The sequence below is a fragment of the Ciconia boyciana genome, chromosome 2, assembly GCF_034638445.1.
Source record: "Ciconia boyciana chromosome 2, ASM3463844v1, whole genome shotgun sequence".
NCBI lineage: Eukaryota > Metazoa > Chordata > Aves > Ciconiiformes > Ciconiidae > Ciconia > Ciconia boyciana.
This window is the reverse complement of record NC_132935.1, coordinates 5951056-5977005: the sequence shown is the minus strand read 5'-3', so window position 1 is coordinate 5977005 and position 25950 is coordinate 5951056. Positions and strand designations below refer to the sequence as shown.

At 43.2% G+C, this 25950-nt stretch overlaps 1 protein-coding gene across 1 annotated transcript in view; it reads right to left on the bottom strand.

Annotated features, from left to right (window-relative positions):
* COL22A1 (collagen type XXII alpha 1 chain) overlaps positions 1 to 25950 on the bottom strand; it is a 210824-nt gene that overhangs the window by 108372 nt on the left and 76502 nt on the right. The window contains exons 10-11 of the mRNA XM_072851149.1: positions 21360 to 21413; positions 20523 to 20558 (exon numbers count right to left, since the gene is read on the bottom strand). Of these exons, the coding sequence (XP_072707250.1) occupies positions 20523 to 20558; positions 21360 to 21413 (90 nt within the window). The remainder of the gene's footprint in view (positions 1 to 20522; positions 20559 to 21359; positions 21414 to 25950) is intronic.

Genomic DNA, 25950 nt, shown 5'->3' with positions numbered 1-25950 from the left:
TTTAAGGAAATCATTTGCTCTAAGAGGTCAATATAACTTGAAGGAACTGCTGTTCCATGGCAAAGTGTGCAGCATAGGTAGGAGAATGATTCGTGTCTTTTCTATGCAAAGTAGAGGAATACAGTTAATTAGCTTCTTCTCTTGAATTTTTTTTTCTTTTATTTCTCCATGACGTAGCAACTCCTTGGCACAGCTGAATAAATTAATCCTAGCATCAGTCAAATAAGTCTGATGCACAGTGCTCATAGAGCCATTCATGTTGGACAGGATGATTTCAAGTCCAGCCTCCCCCTCAAAGCACCATCAACAGTGAATTCAGACCAAGTTGTTCAGGGTTTATCCAATTTGGTGTTGAAAACCTCCAACAATGAGGTTACTCCTCTTCCCAGATGCAATTGGTAACTTGCCTCCTAAGTTAATAGCATCGCAGGAAAAGAAAAAGTTTTTTCCTTTTACTTTTTTTTTTATTAACTAAAGCAATGTGATTTTGTCCTTTTGACTCTTAAGAGATCTCAAGCAGCTGCCTACAAAGATGTGAAGCCCAGAGCAGATTTGTTGGCCTTTACAGCCAAGAGTCTGCATGGACTTTTGCAGGAAAGCACTGTAGACTCTCTCCCACTTGGTGACCATACATGCCAGAGGCAATTGGTCTACCCAAACTGCCACCCACTGACCAGCTCCAGAGTTATCAAGCAAGGGAGAGGGGCTTCAGGGTTGCACTGTGCTCAGGAATATGCGATCCAGCAAAGCCCAGCAGCGCCATACATCAGACAGCCCAGCACAGAGCTGACCCTTTACTGGAAATAAAGCTAGAGAGTTTTACCAGCTTGCAGTGGAAATCTTTGAGTATCCACCAGCTTTATCAGTTCCTCCCTAAGAATAAAACTTCACTGAAGCAACCTAGACTGTAGAGACAGGTTTAACGTCTCCTGGGGAACCACCACTGAACTCCTGCAGGCTAAAGAATGGAAAGGGCTCCTACTTCTGCCCCTTTCACTGACTCCCCATTAACCCTGCCTAGCTGCTTTTTAACCCTCACTAAGCAGAAAAACCTGTCAGGCTAAGGGTAAGTTAAGTTCAGCAGTAGTTTGAACCTCAGTAAAGGCACAAGAAGAGATTGTATTGCCTGTGTCAAACTCTCATGTCCACGAAGTATACTGCATAACCTACAGGAGCAAGCTGTGGAAGAAAGCAGGAAGCAGAAAAGCATCGATGCTGCTGGGCTTGCATAGTACCAAAGTAGCTGTGACAGGCAGGGATGGGAAAGCAACCAACAGCTTGCACCCTTAACTCACAGCCAGCTGCCAAAACCCCTACTGAGGATGCAACTAACTGGAATGGAGTCCTGTTGCCAGAGCAATTTACTTCACTAAGCAACTCTTTTTTTTTTCTTTTTCTTTTTTTTTTTTAAACTACCCAACTTCATGAACTGCATCACAGAACAATCACCTTTTCACTTATCTACCAGATTTTTTTAATCAGGTAAAATCCCAAGCATTGTGCTCAGCATGCTGCTAAGACCTAGGGAAGTGCTGGTGTACCCAAAAGGTGTCTGTTCTCTCCCCTCAACCCCTCCAATTAGGTCAGTTGGGTTAGCAAAAGAGCTCACCTCTCTCTCCAGCACTTGTGGATTGAGGAGCTCTGCCAGCACATCTATCCTGGAAACCACTTTCTAAAGCCAGGGGAAGTTGCAATTAGAGAATAACAAAATTGGCCAAAGAAGAAATCACAGGGGCATGAAATAATGTGGCTCATGAGGAATTCTTGCTGGGGAGGTTACAGCTCCAGCAATTAAACTCATAAAGAAGGCAGCAGATTTTCCTGAGTACCTTCCCCTTTTCAGGCTCATGGGCATGCTGTCCTTTTCTTATCCGCTGGAAAGCCAGCCACCTATGTTTAGTTTCATCCTCTGTGTGGCACAGCCAGTGGCCTTTAATCAAACATTTCCACCAAAGTTAGCAAGAGAATAAACATGTTCATTAGCTCACCATTGACAAAATATCTGTCAAAAGAGCCTAGATTTGGCAAGCTGCCATCTGATCGAAAGCAACCAGAGAACTTTTCTTGCAATGTGGCTGTGAAGCGCAATCAGTCACATGGAAGCAGATACTGCCGAGCAAGAGGCAGCTACTGCAAGCAATGAAGTCATATACTGACACAGACTGTGAGTATACAGAGGTTATGTAGCACACAGGTGGCTACATATTTCTGCAAATGCCATTTTTCGCTTTTCAGTAGTTATTCTATGATTATTTACTTGAATTACAGCAACACCTCATTTGTTCCCTGCTTGGGTCACTCTGCTGGACATTGTATGAATAAATATTAAATTACAGTCACTAGTCTCCAAAGCTCAGTTTAAATTGCAAGCAATGGGTAAATATAATAAAGAAATAGCAGAGGCAGAGAGCACAGGGCAGTGAAATAGCTGCCAAGCAGACACAGTCTGCAAGTGCGCTGGGCTGAAGGATCCAGCCACCACAGTGGGAAAACGGGTAGGCTTTGGCAGCTGGCATGAAGCCCTGGGGAAGAAAAGCTTATGGCATTCCTTGCACCAAGGCCAAACCTGGCTGTGCCACTGAGAGGGACAGAAATAATACTATATACCCACAGGCTGGCTGCATTCCCAGCTTCAACAAAATGAGATTCTGGTGGTGACATGTAAACCACACCTATCTGTTTATGCCATGCTTTTCTACTGCCACCCATCTATTTTATGGATATGTGAACTGTGAAGGCTGTCCCTTTCTGGAGAAACACCTGGACCAGAATAGGAAGGTAACAAGGACCAGATCCTCCAGGGAACTGGGTAGAAGCAGCAAAGGCAGAAGAGACTCTTGTTAAGGAGGGCAACAATTTATAGCTTCTAAGGCAGCTTCCCTTAGGCTTAGCCTACACTTTCTGGAGTAGTTTTATGCTGCAGGTGGGGTGACCTATTGCTTCCTTGGGCAATAGTTTTGTGGACAAAAACTTGAATGTGTAGGTAGTTGTACCTGGAAGGAAGTGCATTAACAAATATGGAAGCTTGGCTTAGGAAGTTCCTAAAATACTGAATACTGCAAGCTCTGAGGGTGTAGCACTAGACAAATCACTCTGAAAACTCCATCTTTCATTCCTAAAAGAACTGAAATAAATTCTGCAAGCAAATTAGGAAGTTTTCTGAGCCATACCAAAACAAAAAGTTTAGGCAGAATTCAGTAAAAAGGACAGAATTTTGAATTTGCTTGTATTTACTTTTTAATGGACGCGTTCAGAGCCACAATGGATTCAGAGCAAGGCCTAAGCACTACTTCTGTTCTTCCTGGGGAGTGGGTTCAAAGCAGGGTTTACATGGGCACATGGTTTGTCCAGACCCAGTTGATAAAATGAAATGCCACATCATGAGGAAATTCAGAGCACAGGCAACTCTCAGCTGCTGCAGACAGAGTACTGGGGTGACGAAGGATAAAGATACACCCCTTGGCTTCAAGCATATCATTCATTAAAAATACAGACGTGAGCTGGGAAAGTATAGACACACCCAGACAGGTTCCCTTATTAGCTTGTGTACGTGAGCAGACTTACCCGATTTCTACATTTGAGCAAGGATATCTTCCTGGTACACCAGTGTCACATGGATTTACCAGATCAGGCCAGCTCTAGGTTAGTGATCCCTCCATGGTCACTGAAGATTTGTTTTGTTTTTTTTTAAACCTTCCATTACATTCACTGTATGCACATATAGCTCAATTTGTTGCATACCATCCAACGATTCACCTCACTTGGGTTATACTGAGCCTCACTACCCCACAGAATCGCCTGAACATTCTGTACATGGTCTGTGACAAAATTATATCTACATCCCATGTAGATCCTCAGATGGCTGAATGGAGATAACTATGAAATTAACAGCAGGTAACCTAATTTCTAGATTATGTTTCCTCAGATTGGGAACAACTAATACAGGGATTTTGCCATATCCAGCCTCATAGCAGAATTTCTCTGAAAGAGACCTAAAATGGAGGAGGAAGGGATCTGCAGGTATATGGAAAGATACAGAGATAGAACAATAATACACTATTACCTGATCCTAGAGAGACATCAAAAGCACACAAAGGAATAATCCCTCATTGATGTTTTTAAGCAATTTACTCAAGTTTAACTGCTTTTCTTTCCTCCACTTGCAGCTCCTCAAGCAGCTGCCAAGTTTACAAATATTTCTTCCAACTCGAGAACAGCTGTGGCCTATAATCACATATTTTATTTCAAACTCTGGGTTGTGGCCTATGTTAATGGAAATGAGAGCAAACTAAACAAGAAAATAATGGGAAAAAAATCAGTCCAAAACACATGGTTAGATTCTCATTTGCCTGTCAAATTTGAGTAAATAACTGAACTTTTCCTTCAGCTTACAGAGCATATGACAGAACATAGATCATTCTAAGGTCAATTCTATACATTTTCTTTATTTTCTCTTCCAAACTGGTCTACATCTAACACAAAGGTACCACTTTTCTAATCCTAAAATGAAATAAAAAATTCTAACCCTGTCACAAATGTCAATAAAGGTGTCATTGTGAGACCTTCAAAGATCTGCCACGCAGAACCCCATGAATCACACACTCAGCGTATTGACAGCTGTGCAAACTGGGGAATCTATATCCAAGGTAGGAGACAAAATAGCAGGAGCTGAAGAGAAACAGAACAAAATGGGCAAGATGAAATGGAAACCAAAGAAAAATTGAACTGTGCAGTGTTACCACTTCACCATTAACATACCCTTCTCTCCTCTGTTAATTAACTTCACAGCATCCCTGTGAAATGAGAAGGAAGTTATAGCAACCATAATAATGCTTTCATCTCATGAGAGTGATGAGTCAGAGGTACAAATGAGCAGAAGACATGTGGAAGGTCACAGAGTCTGGGACAAAGATAGAAACTCACTCCATATTTCCTGTGTCCTAGGTCAGCGCCCTAACCATAAGTTTATTTTTTCTCTCTCCTGGCTTGTTGGCCTGCATTTAACTTGGTAACCTGATGTTCACAAAGAATAAACTAGAAGACCATGGGTTAGTGGCCTACTGCTGATCCATGGTTACATACTAAACTGTTTTCACTGTTTGATGAGAAAAGCGAAGAAGGAGGACAGAAGAGATGTTGCAAGTTGAGTGTGGTCTTCAGGTTCAAATGTATGAAAACAATCCCAAGAGACCACATGGTCTGGAAGGACGTAATATCTTTCTTTTCTATATTTTTCCCTTCAGGAGCTACCAACTTGTGGAGGTTGAAATGAAACATCTCAAAACTTTGTCTCCAGCAGCCATATAAAGTAAATAATTTATTGAAAATTATTGTAGATTTTGGGTTTGTATTTTTTTTAGAGTGGCGAGGCAAAGACAAAGGTTTCATTAAAAGCCAGGGATGATCTGCAGATCAACTGAGAGACAGAGCTGCAGTGGATATATGTCACCCAGCTCCATTTTCAAAAGCTGCTGCCCAGACAGGCAGCACAAATGACTGCCATTCTCCAATGCACAGATGCAGGATTCTATTAGCTTAATGATGCTAAAAGCCTATTAATATCTTGGCAAATTTGACACCAAAACTGGCATTATCTTCTGTTTCCACAAGAAAAAAGACATTCATCTCAACTTGGAGTTCACTTTAGTTCATTCTAAGAAATGAAGAATATCTTCTCTGCTGGGTGTCTGTATTATATTCTGATTTAATAAACAGAAAGGTTGTGTGGACATGATACACAGGGGTCAGTAGAAGTCGTAGGTTTGGCTAGTCTGTTAGGAAACCCAGCCTAGTATGCAAACAGCTGGTTAAATGATAGTTACGAGCATTTTTTGTACTGCAAACATATCAAAGATTTCATTTTATGCATTGCGTAGAAGTCAGTTGTCCCCAGAAGGCAATTCCCCAGGAGAAACTCAGGAGACCTTGTCTTTCAAGGGTCTCTGAACCCTTGAACCTTATCATGAATTCCATGGACCCTGCCATGAGACCAGAAGGATCCTTCTGACCTTTCGTCATATGATCCTAGTCATTGTTCTTCTGGGGAGAGCAGGTGCATCATTTTTCAGGGATACCGACACATATCTTTCTCTGAAGAAACCTGATACTCCACCTTTGCATCAAAATAGGTAAAACAACAGCTGTGTAGCAGTTAATTTGACACATGGTCACCCATAAACTTGGCACTGCAGGAGAGAAGATGCATCAGAGCTTACTGATGTGGTAAACAGCTATACCCTAATCAAGGTCACTGTAAGAGTTCAGAATAGCCTGGAAAAGTCTTAAAGACTTCAAAGCTGTCATTGGCACCCAAGATCCTGTTCATTAAGTTCTTATTAGTCGCATCCCCACTGCGACACTCCTTCACTCACTACATAAGTAATTGCTGAAAGACTATAGGGTGGTCAGACACCTTTGATGACTATTGAACTGCTGGTTCACCTATAATCAAGAGTGCCCCAAGTGGAGTACGTACTTGAAGAAGGCATCTACCTCTGCAACAGAGAGAGCACAGAAGAGTACAAGGGGGAGCTGTTGTGTTTGAAATATTTTTGTTCAACAGCTACAAGAGTTGCTCAATCAATTGCTGAAATGTTCAAATTATGAAACAGTCAAATGGTTTGCAGACCTATTTATGATTGAACATACTGCATAGGAGGCAGAAGATAACTGGAATCAGTTGGTACCACAATCCCACTACACAGAGGAATAACCTGAGAAATAAACTGGACTACAATGGGTTGGATTCCCAGAAGCAGGACCAGTAGTTCCTGAAATTCCAGTTTTTCTTGTTTGCCTGGTTGGGGCAAGAGGGTCCTCAATTAAAGATACATTTGTCAGACGCTTTGAAATATGAAAAACATAACAGCTCTGCTTCAAAAACTCCCTTGCCTTAAAGTACAAGCTGATGCTCTTTGCTGGCATCTGCCACTGCTCAGGACCAGACAAACAGCTTGCCAAGTGCTAGAGGGGAAGTGTTCATTGAAGTAGAAAAATAACCCAGTCATGTGTCATGACATTGATTAATTTATGTCCTTACATCTATAAATAGCACACAGAAAATAGTTCTTGTCTTGTGGCTGATTTGCCACGTACTGGTTGATATTTTGCCTTGTGAGAAAAATCTATTAATTCCTTTCGCTCTGCTTCTGGGAAGTTCCTGATGCTCCAGATCTCCACACACCCCTCAAAAATTTCAGTAGCTCTGAGAAGAGCACATTAGGGCAGAGGAGTACTGTGTCAAAGCACTCCAAACTCCAGTGCCAATCTGCTCTTAAACATCTGCTGCTATTAATATTCCACATTCACCCCTTAGAGTTCTTTCCAACACCTCACTGAAATAATGTCCTGGTTTCGGCTGGGATAGAGTTAATTTTCTTCCTAGTAGCTGGTATGGTGCTGTGTTTTGGATTTTAGTATGAGAATAATGTTGATAACACGCTGATGTTTCGGCTGTCGCTAAGCAGTGTTTACACTGGTCAAGGACTTTTCAGCTCCCCATGCTCTGCCAGGTGCCCAAGAAGCTGGGAGGGGACACAGCCAGGACAGTTGATCCAAACTGGCCAAAGGGCTATTCCATACCATATGATGTCATGCCCAGTATATAAACTGGGGGAGTTGGCCAGGGGGTAGCGATCGCTGCTCGGGGACTGGCTGGGCGTCGGTCAGCAGGTGGTGAGCGGTTGTATCTTTTTTAATCCCCCCCCCCCCCCCTTGGGTTTTGTTCCTCTCTCTCTCTTGTTGTTTTCCTTTGCATTACAATTCATTATTATTATTACTATTATTTTGTTCCAATTATTAAACCGTTCTTATCTCAACCCATGAGTTTTCTTACTTTTGCTCTTCCGATTCTCTCCCCCATCCCACCGGGGGGGAGTGAGTGAGCGGCTGTGTGGTGCTTAGCTGCCGGCTGGGGCTAAACCACGACAAATACGTAGAAAGCTATTCCTCAAGATTAACCACATCATCTAGTCCATGATTTCTCCCCTCCTTGCAGAGCCCATTCATTTCAATCTCTCCCTGCTAGTTACATTTGCAAAATCACTGATCATTCTTCTCATTGCTCTCTGCAATGAGCAACTTCTCTCCACATCTGTCTTTAAATGTCATGCCCAAACTGGAGACAGCATCCTGCCTTAAGTCTTATCACCACCTACTTATAACTTGCAGTGATACACCTCTGTTAACTGACAAACATACCTGAGGCTGCTTAGTCAAGTCTTTGCCAAAATTATAAATAATTTCGGTCCAACCAGACATATTTATTTATAAAGTGATGCTGCTCCCTAGGTGTTTTTCATCTCAGAGTTCATTACAAAGATCATGATCGTTCTTCCCATTTTACTTGAACACTGAGGTACAAGAAGGGGAAAAGCTAAAGCCAAGATCCCCTATGGAGCCAATGATATAGAGCCAGACAAACTGAATCTCCAGATACCCAAACCCAGTCACACCACCAAATGCATCAGATTCTCTTGAAATAACAACCACTAATGGTCCACGCACTGTTTCACCAGGAGAAAAAAAACATTTGCCATGAAAAAACCCACATTTTCTTCACCTGGCACTTGTGACTATGTGCATGTTCATTACCCAACAGGGTCTCAGACACAAATCACCATCTTTCTGTCAAAGCCAGAGACAACAGGCCTTGTGGACTTTGGGAGACATAAAATCTCTAGGCAGTCCTTAAGAAAAAGGGTGAGAGACTCAAAAGGGGAAATTAAAGATGTTCACGGTTGTGCTTGGGCAAGTAAAGAACAGCATGAAACACGGTGTTGCCATGGTCTCACCTGCACCTTCAGAGAGCCCATGAACAAGGCACCTGCACCTTCTCAGCCATGAACAAGGAAACTCAGCCTGGCAACAGCTTTGATCAGTGCAAAAAGGGAAAATCTGGCTGCTTAACTAGATACACGTGAAAACGTGTAGCAGGGAGAGAGGCAGGGAACACTTAAGATGCTGTTGATAGACCAGTGATAGCAGCTTGCTTCATGTAATGCTTCAGCTCTCTGTGATTCATTAGGCTACGAGATCCGCTTCAGAGTGTATGCTCCAGACTGCTAGGAAAGCTTTTTTATTTTCCACCTAACAGGCAGATAATCTATACCTATCCACTGCAATATCGCTCTCAGGAACATCCCGCATTCGAACAGCAGTTATCAATGACAGAAGCAAGGCAATCTGGTTTTTCCCCCCCAACTCTTCTATCAGAAGAAGCACAAAGTTGGCAAATCTTTCTCACATGCTTCCTTTCCACACTGCCAGTGGATCTTGGCAGAGAAATCCTCTAAAGAAACAAGAGCTGGAGACTTTGCAAACTTCTTGTTGCCAGTAGATGTCATTATATACCAGCAATGAACAGAAAGAAATGTTTTCTAAGTTTATGTAAGGAAAAAACTCCAAGTTACTAGTATTCTTGCACTTCTGAGAATTAAGCTGTCACGATGCACAATTAGTATGTGATCTGGCTTTGAGTTGTTTATTACAATCTGCAGCTGTTATTCTGGGTCACAGAAAACCACAGAATTTATCTAAAACCCTCTAATTATTGTTAAGAAAAAGAACTCCATCAAACCATGGTTATTTAGCTGTGCAGAATGTACTTTAACTACAGTTAAGAGGACTCAAAAATACTCAACATGCAGACTGAAATTGCCCCCATACACATGAGGACTCAGAACATACTGTGAGTAGTAAGGCAGATAGTAACATTAATACACCTCACCTTTCAATCAGAAGATTCAGAAAAGAAATCACAGATACGAATTACTCCAATGAGCTGCATGACAGCCTTATAAAGTAGATGAGGTGTTATTATACAGATGTTTAAGTGCTGGACTGAGAGGTTAAGTGCTGAGTGACCTTAACCAGATGAAGTCAGAACCTAAGAATGGTTCCTGAGAGAGATGATTCCCAGCACAAAAAATAATAAGAAAAAAACTTGCAGATATTACACTTTCACTTTTCATTACTAGGTCAGTTTGAGCTATGCTCACATTATTTTTTATTCTGCAGTAAAGTAAGATCTGAGTGGTAAGAACCAAACCCTGAGGAGGTAATGTTTCCACAGCCACTGTCTCTAAGGAACTGGGCAGTCGGGGTTTTGGTTTGTTTTCAAATTTCAGACTCAATAGTATCTCTAAACTTGGAGATGTTTTCCCACCTTGTTACTGTCAAGATGTGCTCACTGAAAGAGCACTGCCCGCCGACCTGGATGCTGATCCACAAAGGATCCTGCTGCCTGCTGCTTCCTTAGGCTCTCAGAGTCACCCTTCGGCTCACCAGCCCTGTGTAAACTGGGTGGCATTTAAGAGTTTGGGGACTTGGTGACAATGTCTGAATACCACAGCAACCCAAACAAGGCCTGTAACCTTGCTGGAGCACCTTCCCTGCACCAGGCTCAAGGTTTCAGCAGTGAAAAGGACACACACATCATCTCTTGGAGAGATAATTAGTTTTATTTGGAAGTTGCAGGAATAAGGACTAATTCTTGATTCGTGCAAGTTCAGGCTCCACTTCATGTAAGTGCTCAGAGAGCACATCCTGCTTTTAGAAGTTCAGATGGTTGTTCCCCCTCCTTTGTATTGAAGCTGTTTTTAAGCTCTCACCTTTGGCCCTTGCTTGAACTACACTGCAGCAGCCTGGCAACGCACCCTGCTAATCCTGACCCTGACTTGCAGAATCACTTTCCTGGCTTGGACTTAGACTTGCTTCATCAACCGTGGACCAGTCTGGTGATCTGGACTCTCAGCTGAACCTGGCTACCATCACTGACCCATCCTGCTCCCTTGCTGGGGTGCTATGGGATAAGCACTGCCTGGTGAGGTCCCTGCCCTGCTAGTCATGGCATTGCTCCCAGCTCCATCTCCCTTAGGGCACGCTGGTCCTTGCTGCACCCTGACACTCAGGGACCTGACTCTCAAACATTGTTATAGCTCTGTGTGTCTAAAATACCACTTCCAACCTGAGCCTTACCTGCAACCAAGTCACACACACAGCCCTTCTGGTCCCGAACTACATCCCTTAAAAATACCCAAGCAAAAGCTCTCCTTTGCCATCAAACCAGTATGCAATATCAGGCTCCAGCTATGTCTACAGCACCTTTTTCAGGCAGAACTGCACCTATTTTCCGGTGCCCCAAGTTACTGGATGCTAGCCAGTCCCTACCCAGAGGCACTGTGCTCGTGCTAATTTGGCAAGACCTGCTGACAGCACAGGACTGGGGTAAAAAAAGTTACATGGCTTTCAGGTCAGGCCTTTCTTATATTCAGCTGCCTCGGGGCAAAGATAGAGAGCACAGGCCTCTGTGTGGATAGACTGTATCTAACAGGATACATTTCCACAGCTTTTCCAGAAGCCTTAAAAATGGCAATAACTCCAATTTTGAAGACAAGTGAGGGAAGGGGAAGCAAAGCCTTTGTTTGAACGATCTAGCAGGCAAGATATTCAAAGCCTGAAGGGAAAGAGGTTCTCCAGCTTCATTTTACAGGAACAAAGACTAGCTGCTTTGCCCAAGGTCATCAAATCTGTTGGAGCCAAGTTTTAAGCCTGGGTCTCCTGCAGCCTAGCCCAGAGCCTTAACTATCTGCCTGCTTTTCTTTTCTATGCTTGGTCTTGCCGTTACTGCATCTCTAATAAGCCAAGACACTTCAGAGGTTTTATTCTCATTAGAAATTCCATAATAAACCTTCTGCATTTTTATCAGAGCGAGTCATTACCATGAAAAAAAAACCAAAACATTGTTAGGACAATATAGACTTAATCTACTAAAGATGTTTCTCATATTCATTGCTGCATATGTGATTATTAGGATGAAGGGAAACAGATAAAGCACAAAGAGAAAGCTTGGATACTCTTGGAAACACATTAGTGAAGGAAGTCCCAATGTAAACCATAATGAAACCTGCATCCACCACCTCTGCAGAAGGTGGGTGCTCCTGGTTAGAGTTTTCTCCTCTGACAGATTGGTTTCCTGTGGAAAAACACAGTAGTGATCACTTGACCTAATCATTTCATGACACCTTTCTTGTGTTTCCTGCTCTTCTTCAACAGCTATAGACAATGTCGGCCCAAGCCCTGAGTGGACTATAGAAACTTCTGTACCCCTCTGGGCAACGAGGGTGTTAGGAATATTCAAGAGTTATACAAAAGTCTAAGAATAGAAGCTACCAGCAGTCAGGCCAAAGGTCTAGCTAGCTCCTATCCCATCTGCAGCAGTGGCCTTATGGGAGACTTCTTCAGCCTACTGTCCTGCTTTCACCAATGACAGTTTACAGAGACTCGCTGAGGTCCTGAAGCACAAATAATGTCTTTGTACTGACTAGATATTTACAGACGTTTCTCTTTAATTAACTCATATGCACTTTTTTAAACACACAAAATTTTAACCTCTAGAGCAGACTGCAAAGAGGAGCTCCAATACCTACTGTATGAAAAGCAACTTCATTTGGTTGATCTTAAACTTCCCATCAGCTAGTTTCATTTGCTTCCCCTTAACTTAAAACTGAATAAACTCTGAAAAATAATTCCCTACTGATATCTCCATACCACTCAAAGTTTGACAGATTTTCATCATAATCTCTCCAAAGTCATTGCTTTTCCAAGCACCTTCCCACCTGCAGAGCCTTCTTACTATCATTGGCCTTTAGGATGCTAGAAGGGTGGCTCAGCACCATTGCATAATACTCTGTACTTTGCAAGACAAGGGTGTAAGTTTTTGAAAGCCTCTAAGTTAAACTTTGTATGGAGGCATTAGAAGGGCAGACTGGCTCACAATGTGGATGGCTGCACCCCAGGAATGCAGACCTCATACTCTACAGAACCTCCCATGTCAAACATGATTTCCCTGACTTTGATCAAGAGTCACTGAAACCCCGTCTTGCTTGAATCATCCTCAAAAATGCTCTACAGCTGTTCCTTCTGCCCTCACTCCTCTCCTGCACCTACTCCTCTTGGATCAACAGAGGTTTGAAGATTTGAGATATAACCCTTTCAGGACCAGGCCATCTGGTTTAGCAAATACCCATTTGAATAACCTATGGAATAAAGCCAAAACATTGCCTTTCATGGTGATTGTGTTATAGAACTGGATATTTGCCCACGTATAATAATCAGTTCAATAACATAAATGTGTGCAAAACAAGTGAACGAACAGGCAGTAAAGGGGCACACATATATGATCAGAAATATAACAGACTAGAACTAATGCCACAGGGATTAAACGCTCCAAGGGCTGAAAGATGACAGTCAACAGTGGAAATTTAAGACCCAATACAGAGTAGTGGCAGCTGAATCACATCTAACCAGGAAATCCACTTGTGAGCAGTTTACATGAGCACCTGTAGATGCATTATGTTATTTTATTTTCTTATATCTGTGCACAATTACTTGGTCTGCACATGCATGTTTCTGCACATGAAAAGCATCCTCTACCAAGCTGAGATATTTAGGCCTGGCACAACATGCTGGGCTGTTGCTTGAGCCATCACAGTGAATTTTCTGGTTTTTAAAGTCACACAAGACCTCATGTCGACACGAATTACGTTTTTAGCCACAGCTGCTATTATATTTTGGTTTACCACTAATGATGTGCTTCACATGTTATGTACTCTAATACAAGCATCATTTTGGCTTTATCGTAGTGATATAACTGAAGTAATGGCCTGGAGAAGCAAGGTCAGCGCCTCTGCTGTCCTCCTGGAAAAGCATAGGATTTGCCCTCCAACAAATGCCTCAGACCTCACAAAATTGTCCTACACACAATACCTGGCAAAAGCGTGATCTGGCAGGTGTTTGGCACTAGCACAGCTGAAGAGCAATACTATAATAAGAGGATGACTTTAATCTTGTCATCTCAGTCTTTCCAAAGGTGGGATAACTTTATTCTATCAACACTTAGGATGTGAACCTTGTGCTTATAAAGCAGCCCACAGCACATGCACAACAACAATTGCACAGACTGCACCTGTTTGAAGTCCAGCATCTCTGATCCAGTTTCCTAGCACCAGCCCATACCCATTAAAATCAAGGAAACATAAAGCTGTCACAGCCAGAGTGAAAAACAAGAATTCATACTCATGCAGCCATTGCAGCGCAACAGGCAAACAGAAAGGAGCCATGTGAATCCTCTCCTTTCTGGTGTTCTGCTATCTGGGAAGGGTTTAATTTCATAGGCTCTCCTCTTTTTCTCAGGAGTATAGAAGGCAACTAGCATTGCAGACACTTGCATCCTGGCTCCCCGTGGTTCTGGCTACTTCCCTCTCATAGGCACTTCTTCTGACGTCAAGACACAAACAAGGTACTCTGCTCCTATGTACAATAGTGATCCATCGTATGCACATTGCCTGCATGGCTGATCCCCCCCACGTACAGTCCTACCACTTTCTCCTGCTGAAGGCTCACCTTTGCACCTGAAGGTTGACCCTGAAGATGATCTTTTGTGTTCGGGAAAAATTATACACACAAACACATTGCTGAGGTGAGCAGCTCCGGTGCCAGCACGATCAGCAGCAGAGCGCTCTAGCACAGTGCACAAGGGGGTTTCCTGAACTGGAGGAACCTGAGAGGAGAGAAGAGACCCACCGGGAGCCTGCAGCTCACGCCACAGTGGCTGAGGAGACCTGGGCGGGGCCAGGAGCAAAGGCGGCCAAGCCTCCACATATATAAAGAAAACCCCAAGGGAGCTCTAGCAACAGTTCGTGTGGCAGGGCATGCAGGAAGTGCACTGAAACTCTGCCAGCTCGACCAGGGAGCAATGGTATCCACCCAGCAGAAGGCCATGGCCTCTCTAAGCTCTGCACCTGCCGTTACTGACGCAGCTTCCCAGACAGAGCTCCGATGGGAACATGCTGCCACCCAGCTGTCATCAGGGTGTGCCCTGCTCTCATGCCAGTACCGGATGGCAATAGTGAGCAGACCTGTGGGAGGTGCACCCAGGTAGGGGAACTCCTCTGCTTAGTGACAGAGCTCTGGGAGGAGGTGAGTAGGTTGAGGAGTATCAGGGAGTGCGAGAGAGAGATGGACTACTGGAACTGCACCCTACCATCCCTGGGACAGACCTGTCAGGCAGACAGGACACATGACAAAGAGAATTCCCTATCCTCTCTCTGCCTGGCTGAACACAGTGACTTGAGGGATAGGGGGCAATGGCAACAAGTTCCTGCCCGGCGCAGCAGGCATGTCTCCTCAGTGACTCCCCCACCTTCCCAAGTGCCCTTGCATAACAGGTACAAGGGTCTGCAAGTGGAACCAAACAATAACAAGGATGATGGTCTGTCCAGGTTGGAGGTGTCGCCAAGGTTAAGTCAGCCTACGCCCTGTGTCAAAACCACTTCCATAAAGAAAAAAGATGGGTCATTGACATAGGAGACTCTCTCCTGAGGGGAACAGAAGGCCCAATACCCCAACCGCAACCACTTCTTAGGGAAGCCTGCTGCCCCCTGGGGCCCAGGTTAAAGATGTGACAAGAAAACTTCCTACCCTGGTATGGCCCTCAGATTATTATCCATTATTGCTTTTTCATGTAGGCAGTGATGAAGTTGCACAAGAAGTCCAAGGGTAATCAAAAGAGACCTCAGGGCCTTGGGATGACCAGTTAAAGGATCCAGAGCACAAGTAGTGTTCTCCTCTATCCTTCCAGCTGCAGGGAATGATGAGGGAAAAAACAGGAAGAGCCAGCAGATCAATACCTGGCTCCGTGAGTGGTGTCACTGGCAGAATTTTGGGGTTTTGACCATGGGTTGGTCTACATGACAGCGGGCCTGCTGGTGACAGATGGGGTACACTTGTCTCAAAGGGGAAAAAGGATCTTTGTGCAGGAGATAGCAGGGCTCATCAAAAGCGCTTTAAACTGGATTTGAAGGGGGGAAGGGATAAAACCAGGCTCGCTAGAGGTAAGCCTGGGGGCAGCACACCAATGTTTGAGGGATGGTGTGCTAGTGAGGTCCTTCAGTCTGCTCCACAATGTGCTGAGTACACTGGAGCACCTTTGAAATATCTATACTAATGCGTGCAGCATGAGGAATAAACAAGAGGAGCTAGAAGCTTTGGCCCAGTCCCAGAGCTATGACATCATTAGCATAAGGAAAACCTGGTGTAATGAGTCCTGTGACTGGGATGCCATGATGGATGGTTCTAGGCTCTTCAGGAGAGATAGGCAGGGCAGGTGAGGCAGGGGGGTGGCGCTGTATGGAAGGGAGGGGTTGGATTGTATGGCACTTAGAGCTGGCGATGACATGGTTTAGAGTCTCTGAGTAAGGATGAAGCAGAAAGCAAATAAAGAGGATTTTGTGGGAGTCTACTATCAACCACCCACCTAGGACAAACGACACCAATGAATTATTCTACAAGGAATTAAGGGATATCTCTAGATCAACTGCCTTCATCCTTATGGGTGATTTTAACTTCCCAGAAGTCAGCTGGGAATATCATACAGTGGACACAAATAGGTCCAGGAAATTTCTGAAGCACGTTGAAGACAACTTCTTGGTGCAGTTACTAAAGGAGCTGACTAGGAAAGTTGCCTTCCTTGATTTGTTGTTTGTAAACAGAAAGGGACTCGTGGGCGAAGTGGCTGTCTTGGTCACAGTGAACACAAAATAGTTGAATTTCAAATTGTTGGTGATAGGAGAAAAACTGTCAGCAAAACTTTGACCCTGGATATGAGGAGAGCAGAATTCGGGCTGCTGAAGAAGCTAGTTGGTAAGGTCTCCTGGGAATCTGCTTTTGAAGGTATTGGGGTCCATGAATTATGGTCACTTTTTAAGAGCCATCTCTTAAGAGCAAAGGAGCAGGAAATTCCAAAGTGTCTGAACTCAAGCAAGTGGGGCAGAAGGCTGGCTTGGCTGAGCAGGGATCTTTTTCTATAACTTAGGTGGAAAAGGAAAGTGTATGAACACTGGAAGCAAGGAGAGGCAATACAGGAGTACTACAGTGATGCTGTTAGCCACTGTAGGGAGAAAATTCATGGGGCCAAAGCTTGATTAGAGTTCAAGCTGGCCAGCACTGTGAAGGACAACAAAACGGGCTTTTTTAAATACATTAACGGCAAAAGGAGGATCAGAGATAACATTGGTCCATTGCTTGATGAGATGGTCTATGTCCCTATTTGTGAGGTAACCAAAGCAGAGACGTTTAATGCCGCCTTTGCCTCTGTTTTCAACACCGATGATGGGTCATGGGGCCCCTGGAGCCCTGTGTTAGAAGACCATGACTGGGGGGATGATAAACTCCCAGCCGACTCTGAACTTGTTTGAGACTTGCTGCTCCAGCTGGATGCACATAAGTCTATGGGGCCCGATGGGATTCATCCCAGGGTACTGAAAGAGCTGGCTGATGTTATTGTGGGGCTTCTCTCCATTATTTTTCAATGGTCTTGGGAGTCTGGAGAGGTCCCACTCGACTGGAAGCTGGCAAATGTTGTACCAACTTTCATGAAGAGTCAGAAGGAAGACCCTGGTCATTACAGGTCTGTCAGTCTCACTTCAGTGCCTGGTAAAATTATGGAGAAAGTTATTCTGGGAGTTATTGAAAAACACTTGAGAGACAACGCAGTCATTGGTCAAAGCCAGCACGGGTTCACAAAGGGAAAGTACTACTTAACCAACTTAATTTCCTTTTATGACAAGTTGACCAAGGGAAGCCAGTAGATGTGGTTGGTTTTAGATTTTAGCAAAGCCTTTGATACTCTCTCTCTTTCTGGACAAAGTGTCCAGCACACAGCTAGACAAGCCCATAATACATTGCGTGAACGGGTGGGACTCAAAGAGTTATAGTAAATGAGGTTACATCAGGCTGGCGGCCAGTCTAGTGGGGTTCCCCAGGGCTCGATTTTAGGGCCAGTGCTCTTCAATGTTTTTATAAATGATCTGGACACAGGAATTGAATGTACTTTAAGTATGTTTGCTGATGATACTAAACTAGGAGGAGCTGTGGACTCCCTCGAGGGTAGAGAGGCCTTACAGAGAGATCTGGATAGACTAGAGAACTGGGCAATCACCAACCATATGAAATTCAACAAGAGCAAGTGCAGGATTCTGCACCGGGGACAGGGTAATCCTGGTTACACATACAAATTGGGGGACGAGAGGCTGGAGAACAGCCCCATGGAAAGAAAACTGTGTGTTTGGGTTGATGGCAAATTGAATATGAGTCAACAGTGTGCCCTGGCAGCCAAAAGGGCCAACCGTTTCCTGGGGTGCATCAAGCACAGCATAGCTAGCTGGTCGAGGGAGGTGATTGTCCCACTCCACGCTGCACCGGTGCGGCCCCACCTCGAGTACTGTGCGCAGTTTTGGGCGCCTCAATGTAAGAAGGACATCAAACTCTTAGAGTGTGTCCAGGGAAGGACAACCAAGATGGTGAAAGATCTGAAGGGCAAGACTTAGGAGGAGCAGCTGAGGTCACTTGGCTTGTTCAGCTTGGAGAAGAGAAGGCTGAGGGGTGACCTCCACACAGTCTACAACTTTCTCAAGGGGAGCAGCAGAGGGGGAGGTGCTGATCTCCTCTCTCTGGTGACCAGCAATAGGACATGAGGAAATGGAATGAAGCTGCATCAGGGAAAGTTCAGACTGGACATTAGGAAAAGGTTCTTCACTGAGAGGGTGGTTGGCCACTGGAACAGGCTTCCTAGGGAAGTGGTCATGGCACCAAGCCAATCAGAGTTCAATGAGCGTCTGGATGACACTCTTAGTCGTATGATTTAGTTTTCAGTAGTCCTGTGAGGAGCAGGGAGTCAGACTCAATAGTCCTTATGGGTCCCTTCCAACTTGAGATGTTCTATGACTCTATATCCCCAGGCTCCCTTTTTAATCAAGCCAGCAACGTGCAGCTGAGATATCTGTTCTCCATCAGCAACAGCACTCAGCCATTGGGCAGACATGGGGCACAAACACACTGGGTACCAAATACACTTCCTCCACAGATGAGGACAAGCTGCCTCAGCTGGCATGAGTACCAAATAAACAAAACAAGCTGGCCATAAACTCAGGGATCTCCGTGCCTACACATTCATTTGGGCCAGTCAATGTTGTTTGGCTATCCGAATCAAAGAAGTTCTGCACATACTGTGGGTTCTTTTTATTTTTTTCCCCTCCAATCCAGACTTGCAGACCTATTTTTGTAGGCATGACGATAATACAGATGGAGTGATGTTTTCCAACACTTTTCTGCAGAGATCAAAACATAAGAAAACAAGAACTTGCTTCAACTGCAGCACAACTCATATTGTAAACATCATGTTTCCCATCAGACTGCTGACTCTCACCACCTGCCAAACACGAACTGGTTTCCAAAGGCTGAATCCTGAGTCTCAAAGGCTAAATAGTGGCTGTCAGTGGGAGGACTGCAGGAAGATGGATGCAGAAATGTGTGCTTTATAGCCCCCATGTCTCTATCCTGGCTCGATAATATTTCCTGCCATGAGCAACCCTCATTTAGATTGTAATTTCATATGATGCATTACCACTATATACAATCAATACATCATAATCATAGAAAGAACAAATGAGAAGATGCAATGGCCATAAATGCCATGTTCTCGCTAGTACAGCATTCTTCCTTTCAGACCACAATCCAATATTATTTTAAATTCCCTGAGCAATCGGGTAGCCACAGACCCCCTGGAGAAGAGCTCCACAGATTCTTAATCCCATTTTCAGTATGAACCATGACTTCTTCCTTAATACATCCCTCTATCTCCTAGATCCTCCTGTCAATCTTTTTCCATTGTTCCCCACAACTTGAAATTTAATTTTGGTGACAAGGAAAACACCCACAACCAGGTGTGATATGGAGCTGCAGAGAGAAAGAGCTACTTCTCTGCAGTCTAGGTCTACAGCCTCATTTTGTTGTGGGAAATGGGAAGTTTGCAGCCAGAATTGCCTGGAAACCAACATCTTTTTTCATGCAAATTAGTCCAGTCATGCTACTTGTTTCCCATTGTTAATCACCATTCAACTTATTTTCCAAGACAGATAACCTAGCAATTTTCAGTGGTTGTTCTGTATCCTCAATTTTAACCTCCAAGTCTTAATTCTCTGTCCTGCCTAATATTTGCGTAAGAAAATACTCTGGCTTTTGTCCTTCAGGTTATTAATGAAAATATCCAATGAAAAAAAACAGTGTGGCAGTCTCCTCATGACTCAAATTTAATCCTGTTGAAAATTCAATAAACTCAAAATTATACTTTCCCTTTGTTTTTCATCCTTCCAGTCAGTTGCTTTACTGCTTTATCCTCCATGAACTCACTGCTGCTTACACAAAGCAAAGACTATGATTTCAATTTGATAGCATTTTACATGGCCAATGCACAAAGGAAACTCAAAGAACATGAAGGGGAAAAGCGATGAACGCTCGAAAGCTTTTCTGCAGAAGGAGGCATAACACAATATAAAAGTTCCCCACAAAGATCCAACTGTATCACATCTCTTGCATCATGTACACTCCAAAAGCAACCTCCGAGCTACAGAAGGCAACAGCAAGCAACTCTCATTTAATTAGTCCAATGAAGGATTAAATCTTACCTTTTCTCCTTTTTCTCCTCTGCCATAGGCTCTGCCCTAGAAATGAAAGAAGGGGGGAAAAGGTACATTCGATAGCAAAGATGTCAAATGACACTATAAATATATATTTCATGTTTTCCATGTTATATATCTGAGATATATCTATCTATCCATATATATCACATATATATATATAGACACACAAGTCACAGGACAGATACTATAGGGAAAGTAATTTTCTTTGCGCATAATTCCTTGATAATAATTCAGTGACAAATGAAAATAGAAAACGTACCCCCAGTTCTCCTACTGCAACCAGGAAAACATCTTGTTTTCTATTCAGGGCAGAGTCTGATATTACATTTCCAAAATCAAAGATGCCAACAACCCTTATTAGAATGAATTTTACATAAGGTTAAAGATTTTCTCGCCTAAAAACTCAGTCTGGCATTTGCATTAATTGCAGCTGGGAAAAGCTGTATCTTGGTCATCTGAATGTAAAAGAGTTGAGAGAGATTTGCATCTTCCTTGTGTTCAGTTGCCTCATACTGTCCCCATTGGATGTGCAGCTGTGCTATAATCAAGGACACCCAAGTTACATATTTTAATTAGAAGGCCAATACTAAGTCAGTTATCATCAGCTGTATTCAGGGAGGAACCCATCCCATTCCCCCTCCCCTCCAAGAAATACCATTGCATGCCAGAAAGATCAGCTTTCTCCTGCGATAAAGGCCCAGCAGAGGAAACATATTCAACAGGGCACATTGACATTGTTAGCAAATTCTCACTATAAAGGAGAAAACAACTACTTGTATTTCCATCTCCTTACATAAAATCATTCTGGTATTTCTTACTTACTGACTCTCCTTTTTCTCCTCTGAGTCCAGGAAGCCCTTGGCTGCCACTTTCTCCCTTGAAAAAGAAAGGTTGTTAATACCACAGAGTTAATTCATTCCTTTCTTGACAGGCGTAGAAATAACAGATGAGATTTCCTCTTACACCTCCATGTTGGACTCCTTTGTGAAGTGTACCACATTAGTGTTTGTATTTTGTGGTCAGCTTTCCGGTGCTTTGATTTTTTGGGAAGCAGTGCAACAAGGGTTTGACTGAGATAGTGGACACTTCTGGTCCCACCAGTCTCTACTGCCAAGATTTCAGCTCCTGCCATAAGGACTGGGTGTACCTCATTGCATTTATACTGACTTGAACGTCCAAGTTCTCAGACTGATTTTATATTCTATTTTTCACATGAAAATACTGCTAGAAGCCTTCAGGGTGCACTGGCAAGGCAGAGAGCTTTCTCTTGTGAGGTACTTCAAAAGTCCTTATTTTCTATTAAGCCAGGAAGGACTTGGGAGGGTAGTTTGCATAAGACCTAAAGGGTGCACACCTAAAATACGGAAAAAATAAAACTGTAAACATTGTCAATATTTTACAGCTATTTTTAAAAAAATTCTAACCCCATTGTTTCCATCCATGCTAAATTTTCACGATCAGCTAACTCCTCCCTTCCCTCGCAGAAGTGTGCAACACACACAGAGTTGCTCTCCTTGCTTGCTCCAGTGGAAGAGAGGACAGGGAACACAGAAAATAGACAGTTGAAAACATACAAATTATGATGGGTAGAGGAATGAAAACTGGAGAAGCAAATACACAGGGAGGAAAAGAGAAAAATGGTCAATCAAAAACCAAACAAAACTTTTTCTTCACTTGTCTCCTAAAAAGGACAGGAGTGAAAGACATAAAGAATCAAAGAAGATGCATAATTTCATAAATATTAATCAGATACAGAACTAAAAGTGGTGCCAAAACCAGCAAGTGCATAAAAAATACCTGCGAATCATTTTCACATACTGCTCCGCAGTCACGAAACTGGAAGAAGGTCCAGCTGAGAATATACCCATTACTAAGACTAGTTTAAGGCTATGTGCAGTGCTGCTAACAGTTCCATCAATTCCTCTGGCACCAGGAGCTGCTGGAGAGCAGAGGGCTCTGCCCACACACCTCTACCTAGCTCCTGCCTGATTCTCACCCAAAAGGCTTATACCAGAAATACGCTATGCTGAGGTCCCCATCCATCACTAACAAATACAGTGTCCTCACCTATTTGTACCTCCCATCGTCTTTTGCTTGTAGGGAGTTTAGGCACTTTAGACTTCAGTGTAGACATGGCATCAAGTGGAAAAAGTCTCAGACCTGGAGCAGGACCCTCCAGTACCACGGCAGCAATAAGGCCAATGACCCCTGTACTCCTCAAGTCTCCCCACATGGACCACAATAGGATTTAATTTTGTGGCAGTATTCAATTTGTCCTGATCTATGCCCCAAAAAATGTGCTTAGCTGCACTAAGCACTGAAACACTTATTGGGATCATGCTTTCTTTTCCTCAGATGAAGACAGGCTTTTGAAAGCACAAGAAATATGAAAGTTTCTCTCTTTAACCATTATCATTTTTTTGCCAAAAGAAATAAACTTCACAGAGCAAGTAGCATATATGCAAAAACAATGTCACAGTCAGTTCAAGTAGGCTGTGGCAACTTTCGTAGAAGTTTTTATGCAACCATCTCTTTTTAAGTCACTTAAAGTACATCAAAACTCCATTCTAATTTAGAGGAAAAAATACATCCTGCTAGAGCATGTCTAATACACTGGACTTCACAAAATTCCCAAAGGCAGGTAAGCAATGTCATTTCCATGATGTGGACAAAAACAGTTCTTAAAGAGAAGTTATATTCTCTAAACTCGAATCAATAGCAGTGGTGGAAGAGAGCAGAAGCCTGTTGACCATCAGCCCAGTGCCCCAGCGAGCCAGCCTGGCTGCCTGCAAACACCACAGCATGCAGAGCGACTACAGAAGAAAAATAAAGTAGACTGGGCTGTTGTTAGCATCTAAAATTTATCAATACGACACAGCTTCAGGCATGTTAGCCAATTCTTCCAAAGCTATTTCCTGCCTCACTCTTCCCCGATACCAACCTTTACTGTATCTCCTTCCAAAACACGTACACTGTGTCTCCATACATTACTTTCAGTTTGGCAGCATGGATGATTGAGGCAGAGTTGTTCATCTCTGAAGGTTTTTTTCACTTTTTCTAATAACTGCAAGTGCTCCTGTTTTGCCCTAACTTTGGAGACTTAAATTAGAGAGGAACAGAAACTCATTGTTTTCATACACTGGTTATACACTGTGTATTTCCACTGGTCAGATGGTACCATAAGAAAAGCCTGTCCAAACCTCCTCCCCTAAAAGAAGGAATATGTTATGGGAGCTCGGGAATAGCAAAGCCTGAACACCAGTCTCTCCATCTTCAATTCAGGCAGATGACAGCCACATTCACTTTACTTAACAGACCCTCAAACTTCTTTGGATAAAGAGTGAAAAAGCTACCAGCTACTACTGGTCTAGGAAAAAAAAAAAAAAAACCCAAAAACTGTCTTAGCTTAGATAAAGAGCTTCACAGTCCTCCTACCTTTGTCAACCTCTCCAAAGATCCCTGTTTTAGGGCAAAGAGGGGGTGTTGGTTTTTTTTAACACTGACCTCTCTCCCTGTTAGTATCCCCTGGTGGGACTCATTTCTCAGGTGACTCCCACCAGCTGTGTGCTGTTTTTCTGATACAGCTGAACCAGTTGCTTTCCTGGGTTCTTATATGGCCATATAGTCCCTCACAGGGCATTTCTCACTATCAGTCTGTAAAATGTTTTTGGATAATGCTCAAGTACCCACAGCCTACATAAATATCCCTTGGGCACCAGTTATTTAGGGGTAGATTTCAGCTTTGCAATTCATCCCAAATAAGAGATGCTCAGTAGTGATGATGTCTATAGAGAAAATTATGAATTTTGACTCAGAGTCCTGATGTCACTCTGTTTCCACCTTTTTCTGATAATTTCTTTCCTTATACATTTGTTTACTCCCACCTCTCTGTTTAGTCAATGAATGCTTGGTCTTTTCTTATGCTGTACTCACTTGTTAACGTTTTCTAATCAAACCTAAGAGTATAGTAGAGACTTTTTTTTTTTTTTCAGTGTTTCTTGAAGCCCCAGCTCTTGGATTCAAGTAACAAATGGAAATCTTTCATATTCGTTACCTTAAAAAAGCTTTACAGCCCTCCTCATTACACAACAGCGAAGCTTTAAAACACAACTCTTGCACCTTAGAAATGAGGAGCCAAGTTGAATGATCCTGAAACATATTTTGGACACTTACAAGTACATAATGCAGAAGCCAGTCACATTTTTGTGGGGCCTTAGTCTTCCTTAATGAAGTACCAGGTGGTAATATTGGGGAGTTGCAAATAGCATTCACTTTCTTGCTCATGGTCAGCATTTTAGTCTCGGTAGCTCAATAATGTTGCAGAGAGAGAGAGAAGAGAGATACTAGTTCCTGCACGTAGAGCAGGGACTGTGACAAGCTGGTCCTTGTCAATAGTGATGCAAGAACTGCTGTAAATGTGGTATATGTTATTTAATCACAACATCTTTGCAAGTCAGGAGCAAAATCTATTACTTGCCTTATTTAGCAGATAGAGAAGCTAAGTAATTTGTCTCAAATCATCACATTTGTACCAAATTGTTGTCAGAGCCTGGATTTAAATGGCACCATCCCCAGCTCCCTGAGGCTGTGACACAGTCCTGCCTCAGCTGCATACAAGTCTCGGACCTCTACAACCAGGGAAAAGTCACACACATCTGCAGAGCTCTTCAGCAACCTACCTGCAGGAGTGGGACAGCCATTTCAGCATCTGTTACAGAAAACCTGCTGATGCTGTGCTTGGATATACACTATTTTGTATTTGACTAGTATCTCCTGCACCCTGGCCACATACTGTGCCACGTTACACAGTACAGACATCCTCACCAGTGCATAGACCTTGTCAAAGCAGTGAAAGACAATGGGATGTTGCTGCAGGGTGCTTTTATTATTATCATCATCATCCTTCTGCAACTTCCTCACAACAGTCATGGCTCTGCCATTCTTCAAAACAGCCCATCATTATTTAAGCTGTCACAGACTAAAATAGGAAGTTGCTATTTATAGACGTGTGGAAGCATAAGGAAACATTTTCTGCAGTTTCAGTCAGGCACATCTGAGCATTAATGCACCCATGTTCTTTTCATGCCAGCAGAAAACATACTCCAAAACACATCTCATCATCCAAAACTTCTGCCTGCAGACAGCAGACCAAACCTTGCCAAAAAACCCACAACATATTGCTGAGGATGTCTGTCCTTCCAAGACCCAAAGATTTCTCCTTTCCCCTCCCACAATGTTTCAAAATAACTGGGTAACTTTTGGTGGGATGCAATTAGTTTATTCCCCAAACAGGTATAAATTCAGTGACTGAATTTGCAGAGTGATTCAGATGGAAATAGTTTTGAATACAAATTGTTCCCAAACATCTTTTTAATCACACAGATGATGAAACTGGGAACCACCAAGACCACCA